The 19,351-nt window shown below is 47.0% G+C and overlaps 2 protein-coding genes across 7 annotated transcripts in view; one reads left to right on the top strand and one right to left on the bottom strand.

Annotated features, from left to right (window-relative positions):
* Positions 1-3,294: 3,294 nt before the first annotated feature.
* Positions 3,295-19,347, top strand: LOC104020523 (zona pellucida sperm-binding protein 4). 3 transcript variants are annotated; one of them, XM_087765948.1, is made up of 12 exons: positions 3,295-3,494; positions 3,844-3,965; positions 4,043-4,145; positions 4,700-4,855; positions 5,228-5,415; positions 5,591-5,688; positions 6,029-6,159; positions 6,377-6,566; positions 6,641-6,788; positions 8,153-8,231; positions 8,555-8,671; positions 16,724-19,347. In XM_087765948.1, exons 1-12 carry the CDS (start codon positions 3,296-3,298, stop codon positions 16,783-16,785), a joined length of 1,593 nt encoding a protein of 530 aa, XP_087622074.1. In that variant the 5' UTR covers position 3,295; the 3' UTR covers positions 16,786-19,347. The 3 variants fall into 3 exon arrangements, with proteins under 3 accessions (XP_087622074.1, XP_087622075.1, XP_087622073.1); XM_087765949.1 differs by lacking the exon at positions 16,724-19,347 and adding an exon at positions 10,340-11,769; XM_087765947.1 differs by lacking the exon at positions 16,724-19,347 and adding an exon at positions 8,806-11,769.
* The window catches only part of LOC148054812 (uncharacterized), a 32,733-nt gene continuing 25,331 nt past the window's right edge, over positions 11,950-19,351 (bottom strand). For all 4 annotated transcript variants that reach the window (XM_087765950.1, XM_087765952.1, XM_087765953.1 and 1 more), the window contains exons 8-9: positions 14,733-14,852; positions 11,950-14,230 (exon numbers count right to left, since the gene is read on the bottom strand). In XM_087765950.1, coding sequence (XP_087622076.1) covers positions 14,756-14,852 — 97 coding nt within the window. In that variant the 3' untranslated portion in view covers positions 11,950-14,230; positions 14,733-14,755. The remainder of the gene's footprint in view (positions 14,231-14,732; positions 14,853-19,351) is intronic.

Here is a 19,351-nt window from a genome sequence, read left to right as displayed (position 1 = left end):
TAGGAGTTTGCACTGCTACATGAGGTCTCTCTGCTGCCAGCATTCATGACCTTACCACCATCCCTGTAAAGTTCCCTCGTTCCTGAGGACAAGGGCTCACTTCTCAGCTCTGCCTCACAGTTTGCGACATACTTTGGGCAAAAGCCCTGGAACTACGAATACGTTCAAGATTTCTCATTTTTATCACAATAAAATTGTTATATTCCAAATATTCCCACCACCCTGGCAGACACACTGGGGATTTACAAGGGAGGAAAACCTTTAAGACTAGTCACTCAGACCTTTCCCTTTGGGAAACCACAGGCTTTTTCGTGCCACAGTAATGTCCAAGGGTTTTCTGAGTACTTACTTCTGTTTGCAGACACTAAGAGTAGGCAGGGCTGGTCTGTCCTCTCCATCAATGTGAAAGTCCAGGAAGGCCAGGCTGAAATCCCTTTCTCTCCATCTTCCCCAGGAACTTTGGTTTTAAGTTCATTGGAGGCACGTGCTAGGGATATTCAAAGAAAAGGCCTTTGAATAGCTTTTTCATTGAAAGTTATAGCTTTGCCTCTTTTTTTCTAAAATAAAGCACAAGGTTGAAGAAAAACTGTCATTGTGTAGAATCTCCTGCAGGCTTGCTGCCTGCACCTTCTCTTTTTGGACCTTGGTTGCCACCCCTGCCCACTGTGCAGCCAGTACCCCTCATCCCCAGGATGCTTGGTGCAGGTATCCCTGCTGTCTGCAAATGCTGTTCAGCTTCTGTGGAGGAGTGTTTTGACTGAGTCACTCCTCCATGCACTGCCATTTTGCACCATGTACAGTGCACGGTACAGGCCAGACACACAGTGATCTTGTCAGAGGGAGTCCCACAATGCACAGGGCATTTTGTACTCCTCTTCCCAGCACTTCTTGGTGGTGGTGTTTAATACCACCTTTTCTTCCCACAGGTCTCTAGAGAGCTTTCTACAGCCAGGGCATCTCCTACACTGCTCCTATGTCTGCCTCAGTCTCCCAGTCTCAAAATTGTTAGGAGGAAAGGATTTTGCTGATGGACATTTGAGGAACAATTTAGCTTGCTGGAGTTATGATCAGCTTCAGGCTAGTGGCCCACAGAGACATTTGCCTTACCTGCCTTCATCCTCTGCATGTCATGTTTGTGGTGGTCTTGGGTGCTAGCTAAATTGGTGCTTACAGCTGGGTCATTGTAATGCGTGAGAACTATCAAATGGATGAGGAAGAGATTTGCAAGGAGGAGAGACCTGCCTGTTTTCTCTCAGCCAGGCTGCTTTCCACTGCCTATAACAACTTCTTCCAAACAAAGCATTTAATTTCCATGAATTTCAGGGTTATTTCACTTGCCTCCCATCTCTACATCATCCAACACGGCTGTCCAGTGTGTGTGTAGAAATTAGGAAAAGGCACTTACCTGAAACTGTTCTCAGCATGGGTATTGCTTGGTGGATCTACAGCACTCCTGGTTGTTTCACAGAGTTATTCTTCAAGTACATGTAGACGTTTTTCCTGTCAGCATAAACAAAGTATTGGTGGGTTAAAGTGTAATGAAAACTATCTATAGCTCCAAAGTACTTTGTTTATTTGTTATTGTTTACCCAATTATCAGCAGGTAACGCAGTCAAATGGTGCATTCAGCAGTCACACAGTGGCTGTGAGATTTGGGCAAGCTGTCTTGGCACAATGTTCAGCTTCTGCAGAGATGAAGCCTCCCTTCCTGCCAAAGTCCCAATGTTTTCCCTGGGTGCCTCTCCGCCATGGCTGCCTAGTGGGACCAGCACATTTGGTTCATGAGTGCTGCTCAAACAGCAGCCACGCAGACAGCCTGTCAAGATCCATTTGCTTGAGTCCCTGCTGTGCAGAGCAGCTGAAAAAGTCTTGTACTTTGTGGAAGAGTCCTCCTGGTTGGTGCATGAAATAAGCAGTGTGCAGGGTAGGCACAATGGCATTCTTCACCCACCTGCCCAGCTGGGATCACAGCATCCTGTACAGCTGTAGAGGAAAGATGGGCTATGGGCTAAAGTGGAAGAGCAGAGGAAACGCCTCCCTTGGACTCAGCTACTACCCATGCCTGTTGACAAGGGCTGGCTGGAGGGGCGAGCGTGCTGCCTGCTGTGTGGTGCTGTGCAGACATCTGGGAGCTGGAGGGTCTGCTGAGAGCAGAAGTGTGGGTGGCTACCAGTGGAAGTGCATTAAGGGTCAAGATTAGAAATCCTACTCATCTAACCCACACACCGTGCTGGGATGTGTGTGATGATCTAGTCCCCAAAAAATAAGCAGATTACAAAAGAACATGATGGTGCAGTCTATGCCAGTGCTCCTGCTGCAAAAAGTGGGGCACAAACTATGTATGCAACATCTCTGCAAAAGTGTAAAGACATTCACACCTCAATTGCATGAATGCAGAAACATCTGTATGGAATGATGGACAATAAGGCTTTTACTCAGTGTGGGTGCTGTAGCCTGATGTATAGCTAGGGAGAAGGCTCTACATAAGACACGTAGTTACAGGCAGGCAATGGGTGCTGGCAGGCAGAGCTTTCTCTGGGATCACAGAGGCTCCCCTTACCTGTGTTTCAGGCCCATCTTAGGGGCTCACCTGTCAGCTTTTGGGGGTGAGGGTCGCACAGAGCATATGCTCCTGCCACCTGGCAGCCAGGCCTGGAACAGTCCTGCAGCTACCACCACACAACCACACTGCAAACAGGGCTGTAGTCCACAGCCAGGAGTGTTTAAGGGGAACCACCTCCTTTTAGGTGTGCAAAGCCTCCTGAGCTCTATAGTTTTCCACAGATTTCATGTGGAGGGCTATTTCAGTGCTTATATATCCACACTCTGTGTCAGGCATTTGAAGCAGTGGCACCTTTAAAAGAGCAAGAGAGTGTTGTCACTCAACTTCTTGCTCTTATGCCATGTAATGAGCAATTAGAGCAGTAGTAGGGTACATGGGGAAAAGCAGGCAGATCTCCTGGATGGGCCAGTGGTGGGAAAAACTCAGGGTGAGAAAAAAGGGTTTGAAGACCCTCCTGGGGCTCTACAGTAAATTGCACAGATGAGCTCCTCTCAGCTTAGTGATACAAATACAGACCCATCTCTTGACATAAGCCCAGCTCCCGCCCTGTGGTTTTCTTCAAAGGGTGCAAACACACTGTGATGGGTTCAGAGCCAGGTGAGGGCAATGGAAGGTGTTAAACTGCTGGGCTGGGTCCACCTGGACACTTCAGGAATTTCTGATCTCAGCTGGCTCCACAATTTAAAAGGGCTAGGCAATAAACTGCTTTATGGTCCTTAGCAAGAGAGCAGGATGGGTGTTGCAGGACAGCCTAGGATTGCATTTGGAGCTGTGCTTTTCTTGGGGTTTCTTGGTCCTCTTGTGTTGGTTGTGGGGGCTCAGGGTAGTGTTTTTTCTGATCCCACCCTGCTGGCTTGTGGCCAGGAAAGCCTGCAGCTCACCTTACCTCCAGGCTGGGAAGGGAATGCTTCCTTTGTGCTGACTACTTGGGGTAAGTGACAGTGGTGTCAAGAGGCTTTTTTACTGCTGTATCTTTGCACAGTGCAGAGGTATGCCTGGAATGAGGAGAAAGGGGTAGGTTTTGATGTGAAGTGTTGTCTAACAGCTTCAGTGCATTTTATGTAACCAGGGGGCTATTCATATGACCCAGCAGTCAAGGGTTTTGGTGGAATGCTGTGCCTGGATCTAGATGGTCTTGGCTGGATTCCCTCACACACCCCTGCTGGCCTGGTCCCTAATACTGGCTAGGGCCTTGTTTCCTACAGAAAGGTAGGATTGTAGTGGACCCTATCTTCACTGTGGGATGCTGAAGCCCCTGCTGCTGTCTTCTCTTTCCCTAGATACTGAGGGGAAGGCACATGTTCTGCAGAATGACTCTGACTGTGGGGTCTTGGTATCTGGGACTCCAGATGGCTCCAAGAAAGTATCAGTCTCATACGCTGGCTGTTATGTCTTTGAATGGGTGAGTGACCTTAGGGGTTCTGCTGGGACTGTGGCTACTGCTGCTCTGCCTACCCTGATTGGTGTGGCTCTCCCCAGGATGGCAATTACCTCATGCTGGTTGGGCTTGAAGGAACAGATGCTGCTGGACAGAAGGCTCTTCATGAAGAGAAGCTGCTCAGGTGTCCTGTGGACCTTCCTGGTAAGACTCTGACAGCTCCTTAGGAATCCCTGCTTGTATCTTGTGGCGATGAGTGCCCTTCCTTTAGGATGGCTGTTCTTAGCCCGTGGGCTGGGAAAGGGGACTTATTGCAGTGCAGAAGACCCCCTGGAGAAGGGTTTGGACACAGGAGCCACCAACTTGCTGGGGGTTTTTGCCTCCTTTGCAGGGTCATCAGGTGAATGTTCCTTGTGTCTCCTAGCCGTATTCTGACTGCATGAGCCCCTGCAAGTTCAGGGATTGAGCCAGTGACTACGTACAACTACCAGAGTTGATCCAGAACACTTTATCTTGACAGATCCCATGCATTCCAGTCTCCTATACATGGCTTCAGGGGGAGTCTCTGTTCCAGGGAAATGCAGGTCCCTTCTGAGCAGGCTTCTGTGCCAGTTCCAGGCCATGTGTTTGACCCTCACCTGAGTCTAAATTCCCTTGATTTGTATGCAGAGTCACATGGACACCTACCACCAGTGTCCTCTGTGTCTTTGTCCCCCTGCTCTTGTGCTTTAGCTGCAAACTCCTATTGTTTCTTTCAGCCCTGGATGCTCCAAGCAGTAGTGTCTGCTCTGCTGTCCTCAGCCAAGACCGGCTGCCATGTGCCTCCTTGCCTATCAGCCAGGGAGACTGTGAAGTGCGAGGCTGTTGCTACGACCCTAGAGACAGGGTGAAGCCTTGTTACTTTGGTAACACAGGTAAGTGTGAGAAACTGTCCTCCCCTCCTCTTGGAAGAGCTGCAAACTGGGATTCCTCACTTCCCTGGCAGAGCAGGATTGGTGTGCACCAGTCCTGCAGATGGCTTAGGGCTATGTTTTGGCTGTCAAGAATACTCTGGCCTATTGAAGTGTCCAGCCCTTTAATGTGTATTGCAACAGACCTGGGTTTATGGCCAGAATCAGTGTTGCTGTTGGAGCTGGTTGCACTTGTCTTGCTGTGCTTAGCACTTGCTTTGGGTGTTACAGGCAGAACTTGCAGGACTTGCTGGCCTTGTTTTTGCTGTGATGTTTGAGCCTCCTTTCCATCCCTTTTCTCCCTGAGCTCAAGACCAATTGTATCTTTTCCTCCAGTGACAGCTCATTGCACACCAGATGGCCAGTTTTCCATTGTCATCTCTCGGGATGTGACCCTGCCACCCGTTATCCTGGACTCTGTGCAACTGGCCAGTGGACACAGCACTGGCTGTGGCCCTGTTGTGAAAAACAATGCCTTTCTTGTGTACCAGTTCCCACTCTCTGCCTGTGGCACCACATTTCAGGTAAGAGCTGCAGCTGTCACTAGGCTAGAGTAGCAGGAGCTTGCAGACCTGGGACAACCTGATGTGGCTTTGGCTACTTAATGAGCACCTTACAGACTTACAGAGGCCAAATGCTGTTCTGGCATTAATCCAGCTTGACTTTACTGCAATGACAGTGCCTGGTCTGTCATTCCAGGTGACTGGAGACCAGGCCATATATGAGAATGAGTTGGTGGCATCCAGGGATGTGAAGACTGGGAGCCTTGGCTCTATCACTAGGGATAGCACTTTCAGGTAATACCGTGGGGATGGTATTGCTGGGTGTCACTGTGTTCAATGTCACTAGGGAAATTCCTGTTTGTCACAAGCTCTGAATTCACAACAGGGCACTGGAGTAGGCTAAGGACAGGTATGTCTCTAGTTAGTGGGAATAAAGCTGGTGCTGCTCAGTGACACTCTGCAGACTCAAATCTGAACTCTGAAGAGAATTTCAAGTACTTGTTAAAAGGAAGTGTTGGAGGAAAGATTGGGGATATGACTAATTAAAGCAGATATTATGTTGCCATCTTGGAGAAAGGAGATATTGGAGTGACCTTTCTTATCTGCCTGATTTGGGGTTTTCCTGTCCCACCAGGTTACATGTCCGCTGTAGTTACTCCATCACTGGGAGCTTCATTCCCTTGAGTGTTCAGGTCTTCACATTGCCACCACTCCCTGCTGTGTCCCAGCCAGGTCCTCTATCCTTGGAGTTGCGTGTTGCCTCAGGTATGAGGGGTTTGCAGGACTTGCTCAAGCCTCTTGGTGCAGGGCTCTGGCCTCTGCTGAGTAATAAGGGAGTGTTGATAGGTGAACTCAGCACTGCTTCTCCCCTGGCTTCTTCCCTGCTATGGTGGGAACTTACTGACATATAAAGGATGCTCTCAGGTTGCCTCTTTCTGTTTGTTCCTACTCTAAAATGATTCTTGGGTTTCTTCTGTCCCAGACGGAAGCTATACTTCCTACTATACTGACAGTGACTATCCTGTTGTGAAGACTCTGAGAGACCCTGTTTATGCAGAAGTCAGGATCTTACAGCGAACAGACCCAGACCTGGTTTTGATTCTGCATCACTGCTGGGCCACACCAAGTATCAATTCCCAGCAACAGCTGCAGTGGCCTGTTTTGGTGGATGGGTAAGTGACTTGTAAATAGCTTTGGATCAGGGGAATGACTTGCACTTTTTTCACTGCTGGCCTCCCCTTCTCAGGTGCCCTTATGCAGGGGACAACTATCAGACACAGCTGGTACCTCTGAGTCTTGCCTCAGGACTACTGTTTCCTTCTCATTACCAGCGTTTCACCCTCTACACATTCACCTTTGTGGACTCCACTTCCCAAGAAATGCTCTCTGGGCTGGTAAGATCCTGTCCTGGTTGCCTAGCTTCCTATTGAAAACAAGTAACATGTCTGAGCAATAAGAACCATTTCAAAACTATGAGACTCTTGGCCTTGCTGGGGGGGGGGAAGAGAAGAGACAGCAGTGGGTGGTAAAGACTAGGAAAATCCCTTCCTGGAACAGGAGGGGAGGTTGATGCAAGAAACTTTATTCCCTAAGATGAATGTGGTAGAGGTAAGATGCATCACTGGAAGTATGACAGAAAATTAGACTACTGAAAGAGTAGGTCTGCTGGAGCAAGTACTAGCTTGCCACCCAAGCTGTTCTGTTGAACTAACTTCAGGTGTGTGCTCTAACTATGCTAATCAATATTCTCTAAATTTCTTGGCTGAAATGACTTGGAAATAGCTTTTGGTACCTGGAAAGCATCTGGGCTCTGAATCTCATGAGCTTCTGAGCAGTTAAGTCACATGAAGTTCACCATGCCTTGTACTGTTTGCTCAGTGCTCCTGGGATCAATACTCAAAACTGGTCCTAGCTGTACCTAGCAGTGGTCACAGTGTAGTGGTGCTTGGACAGATGTGTCCCAGGTGTCAGGGAGAAGTGCTGTAATGCCAGATCTGACCAAGTTTGAAGATGTATGGTAAAGGTATCAAAGCTGCCTTGCAGCAGAGAGCTCCAAGGCTACAGCCTGTATGTGAAGCAAGCCAAAGCAGTCTTTCTGCCTTCTCCCTTCTGTGACCAGGTCCACTGGGTCTGGCTGGGATGGAGTTATTTTCCTCATAGCAGCCCATATGATGCTGTGGTTTTGGATTTGTGGCTAAAACACTGTTGATAACACACCAATGTTCTAGCTATTTGCTGAATAGTTCTTGCACAGCATCAAGGCTTTTTTTTCCTTGCTCTGCTGTTTCTCATCCCAAGTGAGGAGGCATTGGGTTGGCTAGATGCTGGTATGCAGCACAGCTGGGACAGCTAACCCAAATTGGCCAAAGGGATATACCATGCTGTATGATGTCATGCTCGGCAATAAACACTGGAGGATTTTGTCTTCCAATGTAGCTGATGCTCAGAGACTGGCTGGGCATCAGTCTGCTTGTGGGAGTGGGGTGGATGATTTGCCTTTGCATCACTTGTGCTTTGGTTTTCTTCTTCCCTCTCCCCCTCTCCTTCACTTATCAAACTGTCTTTATCTCTCCAGCCATGGGTTTTCTTGCTTTCGTTCTTCCTATTCTCTTCCCATCCTGCTGGGCCAGGGTAGGGGGAGTGAGGAAGTCTCTGTGTGGGTGCTTAGCTGCTGGCCAGGGTCAATGCACTACACCGGGATATTGCCTGTTTACAGATACTGCCTGAGTGATTCCAGGCTGTGTCCCATTCTTTCTAGGTGTACCTGCACTGCAGTGCTTCAGTGTGCCACCAGTCTGTACAGGAGTCCTGCACCACTACTTGTCCTGCTAGAGCCAGTAAGCGTCCTAGCTTTCCTGCTTCCCCGTTCAAAGGTCCAACAAGGGTCTAGCCTTCATAGGAGGACACGTAGGCTGTGGACTAGTTGCCTCGAGCCATGGACAGCTTGACAAGGCATCTCCTGCTCCTTTCCACTGAGGAAGGGCCCTTGTCCTTATGCCAAAAAGGCAGAGGTCTTCATAGGCTCTTAATTCTGTGTTGACTCACATGGAAGGCTTGGCCTTCAGAGCTTCTCATGTGTTGAGAAGGTGACCTGGACTAAGTTTGCTGATCCTCAGAGTAATACATCTTCTCACCTGAAAACCTTCATATTCCTCTGTAGGGGGTAAAAGGAGTGCTGAGCATCCTCTTCAGGACAGTGCCTCCCATGTCTCCAGCAAAGGCCCTGTAATTTTCCTCCAGGATGAGCTAAGATGGGACACAGCCAAGGATGGCCTTGGTAAGTGTGCCAGCTCAGCATAGCCAGGCTGGGAAAGAGGGTGGTCTAAGTCTTTCCTGCAGAAAGACTGAGCCCCTAAGGCATCCCTGTGCCTTGCTCTGGGAGTGTTAACTGGGGCCTCTCTCCCCCCACAGGAGCAGCTGTACATGCTGCAGCCCCTTGGGCTCTGGGGTTTGCTACTGTGGCAACTGGGGCAGCTCTGTGCATGGTGCTTGTGGCTGCTGTGCTGTGGCAAAGGAAGGAGCCTGTAACACATGAAATCAATGTATTGCAATAAAGTGGCTGTCAAGCCCACTTGGTCTGTGGGACTCCTTCTCCCTGGTCCAGAGCACGTGGAGTTGAACAGGAATGTGTCATGGGGACACTGGCTGTAAGCCTTTGTTTGCAAGACAAAAATTATACTGATGGCTGTGAGAGAGCTTTCCAAATGCTGTTTCTCTGAATCCATCTCTCTTATTGGCTATTATTCTGCTCTGCGATTACTGTTAACTGTCTGCTGCTGTCAAGAGGGAGTCCTTGTCATGGCCTGGGCTGCTGGGAAGCTGCGGACTGAGACAGAAGTGATGCTGGGTGGTGTCTGTATTTCTGTCAGTGGCTAAGGTGGCCTTCAAATGTACTCATCTTGGCTCCTCTCAAACACTGAGTAGAAGTGCAGCAAAACTAATTAAAAGCAAATCCTGCAGCTGCTTCTCCTTTGGGGATGCAGAGCTGGTATTTGACTGTGCAGAGGAGCTGGGAATTGCCTGCTCGCCCCTGACCTCACTGGGTAAGTCAGGGCTGTGCTCATGTGGCAGGACTTGGAGGCAAGGATGGCAAAGCACTATGCAAATGGGCCTTCCTTATGATGCTGTACTTGGACCTACCTCTCTTGCTCTGGAAACAAAAGGGCAGGTGGAATTTTTTCTTTTTCTGGAGAATGAGAACAGGGGAACCTCATTCTGACTGAAAAAATCAAAGGGCCTAAGTGGTTTGAACTTCAGGAAAAAATTAAAACTTGATTTAAAGATTAATCTTAAACCTTCATGCAAGAGCAGACAGTTGGGAGTCTTCAAAGCTAATTTGACACCACTGTTGGCATAACAGTGCCACAGATGTGCTTCTTTGAGGTGAGAAAACTTCCTGTTCTGAGCACCAGGACCAGTTCAGTGTGGTGCGGTCAGTCACAGCAGCTGAGCAGGATCATTCTTGGCTTCATGAGGTCCTGGGCAAAAAACAGCCCAGCAAACCTCTCCTGATGGTGGAGGGGAAAGGGGCTTCACCACCCCCCTTCCTGCCCATGCTGGGGGAACTCTGGTGCTTGCACTCACACTAGAGTCCCCTTATAGCTGATGGGGTAGTCCTTGAGCAAGTATGCTTGAGGGGAAGGAAAATTCCCGCCCCCCCCCCCCAGGCTTGATTAGAAATTCCCTCTCTTGAAAGACAGGGGAGTAGTCTTAATCATATTGCTTAGGGGCCTTTAAAGGGGAAGAGCAGCTCTTGTATACATGAAACAAAGAACTGAACAGTATCATGCTTGAGGTAGCAGATACTGTTCTATTTAATTGGCTTCTGCCAATACTGTATGATTGGAAGGTGTTAACAGGTGGTAGCAACTGCTTTTTAATTTGTTTCTTACCTCCAACAAGAAATTTTGGGAATCATCTTACAATATTTTTATTTTTCTAGCAGAACTGCTCTTCCCTGCTACTTCCAGGATAACCCGTGCTCTTAGTCTTGTCTGCTTTTAAAATCTAATTGGAAGAAGAGAAGATAAGATTCCTTCAAGCTGTATGGTGGGAGAGTGAAGGAGATCACAGGCTGGAGAAATCATCAGCTGGAGATAGGTCAAACAGCCTCCTCCTTTAGGGAGTGTCTTTTGCAACTACATGGCCTTGGGACAGGTGGAGCTCTGTCTGGCAAACTGGAAGTTAAACTCATAATGTGCCTTATGACAAGTTTTTAGCAGCTGTCTGTAATGGTAATTAACTGGGCCATCAGAGGAGTAAAATAGAGAGTACACCAGGCAGGGTGCTCTGGCACTGCTCTTAACTGTGTGTGCTAGCCAAGATGTAAACACCTTCCTGGTTGCCGCTGGAGTCTTCCCATGCCTCAGTAAAGCAGACAAATATTTGCTTAGAGAGCTTAGATGCCTGTGTGGAGGCTGAAGGTGCTAGGAGAGGAGAGTCCCTGCCTAGCTGCTCCCTGCTGCCCTCTGCGGGGTTGCTGAACCATCCCGAAGCGGCAGGGAGCTCTGGGGATCAGGTAGATTCCATGGCAGCGACCATCCCTTCTGGTGCAGAGCTGGATCTTGCTGTAATGGACCTGCTGCTTAGTGTAGGGTGCATGCAGTGATAAGTGCAGGTGGGTGAGTGCAGAATGAACTTAATTCCCTTATCTGCTCTGTGGGAAGTCTTCTGTGCTTGAGGCTTGCTATTTGGTCTCTAGCAGGAGGGGAAGGGCACAAGGAGCAGTGGGATGCGAGTTGTCAGTATGAAGCACTGGCACAGGGTGAAAGCTAGGCAGCACGGTGGTTTCCTCCTCTGGTGCGTTGCCCCCTCTTCCTGGCCTGTTCTCCTTCTCCACCCAGGTGTTAGGGGCTTTCATTGCTCCTTTGTTCTGCAACTTTCTGGCAAAAGTGTACTCTTTTCCTTCTACCTTCACAGTACCTTTTGCGTTAACTGCGTGTGACTTGTGTCAGCACCCTCTTCAGCTTCACTCCATGCTGCCTGGTTATACGGCTGAACTAAAGGTGTTGTGGGTTGCTGTAGACGTTGGCTTAGACTCCTGCAGGTGAAGGAAAGCTGCTCTGTCCAGAAGGGTGCTGTGGGCTGTGAACGAAGGAGGAGCTGAGGAGAAGCAGCCCTGAGGCCAGCCAGCACCTGCCACTTGAGGCTGTTGTGCAGTGCTGCTAATGAAAACAGATTTTCACAAAGAAACTCCTGATGCTGAGCATCAGCACACTTTGTCCCCAGTGCCTTCACCCTTTCCTCTGGAATTGGTGTGTGCTGCTGTGCTGTGTCTGCCTACTCTATGCTAATACAGGGCTGCTCAAAACAAACATCTATGCTCAGCCATATCTGAACTTTCCAAAGGCTGTCCTTGCCCTCTGGATCTTTGAGAACAGCACCAGCCTCAAAAGAACAAATTTGCTTCTTTTCCAGAGCTAAGGAAGTTCTTTGAAAGCTTGGAGGTAATAATTCCTTTCTTGACCAGTTATGCTCACCTGAAACCTTAAATGTGTGGCAGTTGCTATGCTCAACCCAGGTGTTCATTCATAAAATACCTGAAAACAATTATCATAATAGTGATGCTTTTATTAAATTTCTTATGCTTGTATTACAATGCATCTTGGAGTGGAGAACTATACAGTATGTTACACATTATAAATATATTTTCTGAAAATACATGAATATATTTCATATAATGCTGTAATAAAAAAAGAGTTGCTAGTTCAGTTTAGTTAAAAACAAACAAACACCACCCCTACCCCCCCAAAAAAACCCCAACAAACCTATGATGTGAATGGAGGTGGTAGTGGTGGCGAATACCAGTTCATGATGCTATGTCTTAAAACACTTTAAATTCAGTTTGCACTGATTCACATTCCTTACAGTCTCTGTACAGCTGGAGGGATAATGGAGGGTGTAAGTTAACACAGGATTTTAGTCCCCTGTATTTATGGAGATATACAGACTATTCACAGAATAATCAAGTTATAAATCTTTCTAGCTTTAGATGAAGCTAGCAAGATATACAGTGAATAACCAAGTCCTGCAGCAGTAGCTACAACTGAAACATTAAACACAGCACCTACTTTAGGGTGCTAACTTTGAGTCAGCACAGACGATTGTTTTGGTGGTTTGGTTTTTTGGTGGTTGGTTGGTTTGGTTTTTTTTTTTTTGAGTTGCTAAGTAACAACAGTAGCAACATTTCTCAGTACTTGGAGAACCAGGCCTGGGCTGCTGCCTTCACTCACCCCTGCAAACTACAGCTGCTCTGGGAGAGCATGGCTGGGATGCTTTGAATCTCAGAAGAGATCCTGCTCTGGTTTTGAGGACTCCAAGGGCTCCAGCTGATCTGGGTGAGCAAGGGGGAAGCATCTGTTACTGAAAGGCTAAGCCTGCTGAAGGTGATCCATTCCTGCTAGCTTCTCAAATCTTGGTTCGTAGGCAACTTTGGGTAGGGGAAGGATATTTAAACAGTAATTGCTTGACTTGCAATTATATTGTAATTTAGGGGGTAGAATAATCTTTTAACAGGAGGCAAAGTTGGTTTGTTTAAATCTTTACTCCATGTGCATTAAGTATTGTGCTAGTACCAATAAGACCTGGTGTGCAGAGACTACTGCAATGATAGGACCTTCAGAAGCATGTGCTGCCTGTCCCTTGAGTCTGGAATCAGTGGACATGCTGCAAGAAGGCAGCCACAAAACACAGCCATAGCGTTGTGCAGTTGGTAATGTGGCCCAAGAAGGCAGCCACCAAACACAGCCATAGCTTCACGCAGTTGGTAACGTGGCCTAAAAGAGCAGCAGCTTATAAAGGATGTATGTATCTGAATAACTTTTCCTTTCAGCTCTGCTCTCCCTCTTGCCTTTTCCCAGCAGAAAGAGCACAGGCTGAGTCAAACAGCAGCATAACCACCCCACCTGCAGCCTCAGGCCCCCACCTGCACAGCCAGAGGACTTAACTTGTAACTTAAAAGTAGGAATTCAAGCCTCTGTCCCCCGTTGTCCCTGTCCCCCCCCCCCCAAAGACTGATAGCACAAGAGCTGGGCTGCCTGGTGAAGCTGAGGTGTTGCCTTGGATGCACCCTCCAGTCTCTCAAAAGGCTGATTCCTGCGGTGCCCCTCACTCTGGTCTCTGCAATGAGCCTGTGTGATGCCAGCTTCTGTATAGGGTAGCACTGGAGTTGAGGGGCCTCTGCAGAAGGAGCAGACCCACAGGATTAGAAGCTAGTGGTGGATTCAAGAATGGCCTTGTAGGAAGTCTTGGTTTTACAGCCTTGGTTTTCCTGTTGGATTCCAGTAAAATGGTACAGCTGGCCAGATGCTGCTCTGAAGGGAGGAGCTGTGTTGGGGAGCAGAGACTGCAACTCAACCCCCCCAGAGGGAGGAGGCTGTCCTTCCAACAGCCACTTCTGCACCAGGCGAGGAGTCCCTGGCACTCTTCTAGATGCTGCTCTGTCCCATAAAACCTACATTTATTTCAGCTAGAGAAGGTCCCCAGAAAGCAATGATAATTTAAAAGCTTCAGTGTTTCAGGTAATTCTGTTCCTAACCCAGAGAGGAGGAACAATTTCCAAATCTTACTTAAAAGTCTCTGTTGCTTATGTTGCTAAGATGCTAACAGCAATTTTCATCTGTGGCTTGACTTTTGTAAGTATACTTCAGATTCAGGAGCAAAGCCATGCATAGCTGAGGATGCATCTGTCCACAGACCCTTCTCAACCTCCCCCTTCCCTCTTTTCCTTCCAATGCTCAAATCAAAGTTGCTCTGTTGACAACTGTAGGATGCAGGTTGCACAAAGTAACCCCGCAGTTCTTCGTTTTGTGTCCATTGGTGTTCCCACTTTGCCTTTCTGAAACAGAAACATGCAGTGAATGTGAGAGATTAGAAGGGGTTTCTCTGCATGTAACCCATGGGCTGAGTTGGGAAGGTGGAAGATGAGGCTGAGCCTGGTTCTCTTTTAGTCTTGATTATGGGCAGATTGTCTCTTTCCCAGGACATCTAGTTGGCATATTATTTGGCAGTCTTTTGGCTGACTGCAGATAAATTAATTTGCTCTTGTACTTTTTGTAAAAAGGCTGCGTGATGTAGCCTATATGACTACAGATGCCTTTGAACTGTGGGGGTTTTTTAAAAAAAAAAAAAAGTGGGGTACTATTAAAATGAAGGTATATGGGCCAGTCCTCAGCTGGCATAAATCCATATAATTTGAATGTCAAAATTCTGACCTGTTCCTGTCTTTGCATGTTGGAGCATGTCTGGATGAAGGAACAGGACTGTCTCATTTCTGTGCTGAGAAGAGGCAAAAAAAACCCCAACCCACAAAGACACACATGCTGCTTTACTTATTTTACCTTGTTCCATTTGACTCGGGTTATCAGAAAGGCCATATGTTTTCATTCTTTGTATTTTGCCCCAGAACGATCATGGAGTTCCTCTCAGTTTTCCTCAGCTCTGAAGACATAATATCTGGCCTTAACAAATGGAAAAATACAATTAAAGTTGACAGCGGTCAGACTGCATGGCTGTGTTTTTAGCATTAATATGCTGTGCATATGTACCCAACATCCAAGCTGCACCTAAAGCAGCTTCCCCCTTTCCAGTTTGAAATTCCAAAACAGATGCTGTCCAAATATTTGCGGCAGCATCCAAAAAAAAAAAAAGCTACAAAATGTAGCACTTGGCATGGAGTCACAATGTAATGGATGGGCACAAACATAATTTTGTTGAGAGCAACCAGTATTTTCTGCCTAGCTGGAAGAGAGGGGGAGAGACTGGTGGGTGAATGTCACAGGGAAGTTAAAAATTCTGGCCTGAAGTAGTAAGTAGGAAATGAGACATTTTGACGAACAACACTAAGCTAGCTGCTGTAGACTGTCTCCAGCTTAATTTTTGGTTCGTTATTTATTACATACGATTGAAATAAGTGTAATGCATCCTGTTTGGTTGTAATGGCTTAGTTAGCTCAGGCATCCAGGACTTATGAAAGACAGACCTTTTGGAACACTTTAAAAATAGCTGCTGTTTAAGAAATAAAAGCTGTAGTTTTGGGGGTTTTTTTATGCAATATTTCAAAGCTTTTTATAGAAAATAAATAGCTAATAGCTATTTATTTCAAATAATACTAATAATAGCAATTTACTTCAAATCTTTGATTTGAAAAATTTTTCAACTTGAAGTCCTGGCTGATGTGGTGTAGACTCTTCATTTTGCCAGCTACTAATTTGTTTTCTTTTTAATCTAAACGTTGTATGATTTTTTGTTTTGTTCAGGTCTTAATTCTTCTACAATGGAATGATCAAATTTCTGCCTTGACATGATTCTTTAATTCTTTGGCCGCTTCTCAACCCTGAGCGCAGACATCTCCCTTGGTAGCAACTTCCCATGTGAAGAGCAGAGTTCAGACCTGGGTCTGAGGCTCTAGGGCCCTTTTCAGCCTTTGCTATACAATACTGAAGATGGGGTTTTGTAATGTTAGAACTGCACTGTCCTTCCTAACTTACTTCACCCTAACCACAAAGTAGTCATCATACAGTAGCAAGTTTTTGGTGGCTGTCAAACTGAAACTAGCATTCAAACTTTTACTGCCATGAAAGATATCGTAATTTGAGGTTAGCTCATTCCCACACAGCTATATTAAAGCTGCAACCCCCATGGATGCACAGGTGGGTGTGTCCACACAGGAATGCCAGGCTGGGATTGCCCAAACCTTCCCAAATTAGATCCTGCCCTGGAAAGGGGTTAGCGATAGCATCAGAAAAGCTCCTGAGCTTTCATTGAGATGGCTGCCTCTGTATCTCTGCCAGGGCTGGAACAACTGCTGGGCCAGTCTGCTTCCCGGCAGCAGTCACGGCAAGTAGCAGGAGACTGTATGTCTTGTCTGTTTGTCTTCAAAGGGAGCTAGGGAAAGTAAGAAAAAATGATATAAAGGTGCTAATGTGCTCCTCCTTGGCCCTGGATTTTTGGGGATCACCTGTAACACCATTCTAGCCAGGGACAACTTCACACATTTTATAATGTCAGATGGAGTGACAACGTACAGGCAATAAATTGATCAAGGTAGCCTCCTGCAGAATTTGCAGCCCAGCTTTCAGAGGCCAGGCTGGATTCTCTCCTTACTGTTCAAAGCAGCATCAGACTGTAATTGTTTAACAAGGGCAAGTATTTGACTGTATGACGCTCTGCTAACATTTGAGAACAGTTTTCTGTCACTAGAACCAGTCACAGTGGAAAGGCAAAAAGTTCTTGTCTTGGGGGTCATTTGAGCTGGAAGTAAGTTCCTTGCTCTTTGTGGAGGGATCATTCTGCAGTCATTTGGGGATGAAATCTACTTTTCCTGCCATAGGTCGGATCCAGATCCACGATCAAGTCATTCATCAACCTGTTCTGGTCCTTTGCACAAAATAGACATTGCTTTGTGGGAGTAAACGTACTAGCAGGAAAAAGAAAATGAAATGAAAACCTGAGCCTGTTTAGAACAATGTATGACAAACCACCGAGTCTTGAGCCAGTATGTTTACCTTGGCAGGCCCCCCTCTCTCCCGCTGCAAGAACCAAGTTTTTTCTCTACTATGAGAATTCTTCTATGGATGTTAAAAAAAAAAAAAAAAAGACAGAAAATGAAAACAAAACAACCACCCTGGAGTAGATCATTCATCATATGCAGAGTGGGAGCATGAAAGGGGATTTGCTTTGACCTAGTTACAAAAACAAAAACAAAGAGACTTTCTCTAATTGCCCAAATGACTCAAGTGGGACTGGGTGTCAAAAGCAACAAATCTCTGCTTCCTTCAGAGCTGTATGTTAATACAGGGCACCAGGCTCCAACCTGTTCCAGTTCAAGACCTTGGGAGATGTCTCTGAGCCCAAGGAAGCCTGGGAAGCAAAAGCCAGCCAATTCCATATGCCTGCATGTACAAACAGGACCAGGAGCCAGGACAAACATGTTTCATAAATTATAACAAAGACAGTGGCTTTAAATGCTGAAAGTATCAGGGCTTCAATGTTAGCTTTGCCAGGAGCTGCAGACAAGTGAGACTTTCTTGCTTTACTGTTCTGGTACTGCTGTAGGAATGGCCTGGCTTTCTGTCCAGCAGTATTTGCAGGGCTGTCATTGATCCACTAAGCATAGCTTTTTATTTCAAAGGAGCCTGAGAGCACCTACATACCCAAAATGCCACAGGAGCAAGGTACCCAGCTTTTCAAGGCACCAGTGAAAAGCCCAGTGGCAGTGCATTGCTATTGCAGGGTGGGGGGGTAAAAAGAGCAAGAGCAAATACAGATAGGGCTGGGGAATAAGAGCTAGGAAGCAGGAGAAGAGGAAATGGAGGGAGATAAGGGGCATGAGTAGAGGCAAGGGTTTTATGTAGATATATGGGAGAAGAAAGTTAGTTAAAGAGAAGGCCATTCATCAGCTACAGAAAGCAGCCTGGAAAAATCGGCATACAAGATCTCTGGGGCTGTCTAGTTACACCCGGGTAAAAAATCATCCATTTGGCATCTTATTGTACAGCATTTCCATGACAGTAGTGGTTGCCCAGTATACATGTGAAAGTAGCAAAAGCTATTTCTGTTAGGAGCTATCGGGCTGGGCCTTCCTTGGAAGTACATCGATTTAGCCAGCTGAGGACCTAGCCTGCCATTCATATGCAGCGAGCACTGGCAGTGTCCTCAGTGCTTCAGAGAGAGAGCCAAGCAGGGGCTTACAGAGACAGGACTTTTCTGAAGCCCAGATAAAGTCCTGGTTCTATTCAGCTTTAGCGGGAAGGTTCACAAGAGTTTGTATTTTTTCCCCAGCTGGTTCACCATCTATTTTAGATGGAACTGTTTGATCTCTTTCTGCTTTGTGTTTCTTTCAGTTTCCCAAACAATAGGAGGAAACTTGCCTGTTACATGTGCTTGGGCCCCAACCAAGCTTTTCCCAGCTGGAAAAATCACTGCATGAACTACAGAGGGGTTTTTTCCAGCTGTAATTACAAGATTCCCAGTTCCCTTATGCATTTTGTAAGGTAGGTACAGGCTGTCTAAGGGGAACAATGGGACATTCTTGAGTGCTTAAACAACTGCGGTTTCCCCACCATCACCCCCTCTAAAACCTGAGGAGGCCTTAAGCACATTTGAGCTGTTCCGCTCAAGGTTACTGAGACCTCAGCTGAAAAAACACAGGGTGGTGCACAGCTTCTTGTAATGCTCCTGCTTTGGTGAGTAAGATACCCAGGCTCTTCCTGTTACCTGATTATATACACAGGCACCCCAAATTCACCAGACCAGCTGGGAGGACTTGGCAAGCGCACAGGGAATATCTGTGCAAGGGGTAGCTGGCAGCACTGTCGTCGCCTCAGATAGACACACACCACACAGTATAGCTCAGAGGCCAGGTTGTAACTAGCCTGGTAGACAAACTTGCCTAAGGGACCCGCATGGATCTCTTAATAGAAATGAGATGTCATGCTTGACTCAAATGCTCATCCACAGCAACAAGCAGGTCCCACCCATGAGCACATGCTCAGTAAACTTCATCTCCCCTTCCTCTGACAGGAAACCTTGCAGCTGATCCTGACTGTCCTATCCCATCACACATCAGATGCAATATGCATTACTGTTCCACTGGATGAAAGGTGTGAAGGTGGATAGAGGAGAGCATCGACCTCCACTGTAATGCTTAAGAGGGAGCAGAAAGACAAATAATTAGGCTATAGAATGGTTCTGGCTAATTGCCAATATCCCCTTGACCTGTTGGGGTTAGGCATCTTCTTTTAGGGAACTTAATGTTTCCATTATTCTCACACAGGTAACATTATCCAGTTGGGATCTTAGAGCACTTGGGCAATAAGGAAGCAAATGGCTGTGCTGGCCAGGACCACCATATGCAATGGAAAGAAGTTAAGGAGGGGTCTTCTCTGCCCAGCAACAACCAGAGGTAAATCTCCCACCACCTCCTCCCAACACTAAGTGAAAATCTCTCACAGCTCTG

This window comes from Nipponia nippon, unplaced genomic scaffold (assembly GCF_047370975.1).
Source record: "Nipponia nippon isolate SJK-2023a ecotype South Korea unplaced genomic scaffold, ASM4737097v1 scaffold_3, whole genome shotgun sequence".
Lineage (NCBI taxonomy): Eukaryota > Metazoa > Chordata > Aves > Pelecaniformes > Threskiornithidae > Nipponia > Nipponia nippon.
This window is presented reverse-complemented; position numbering and strand designations above follow the sequence as displayed.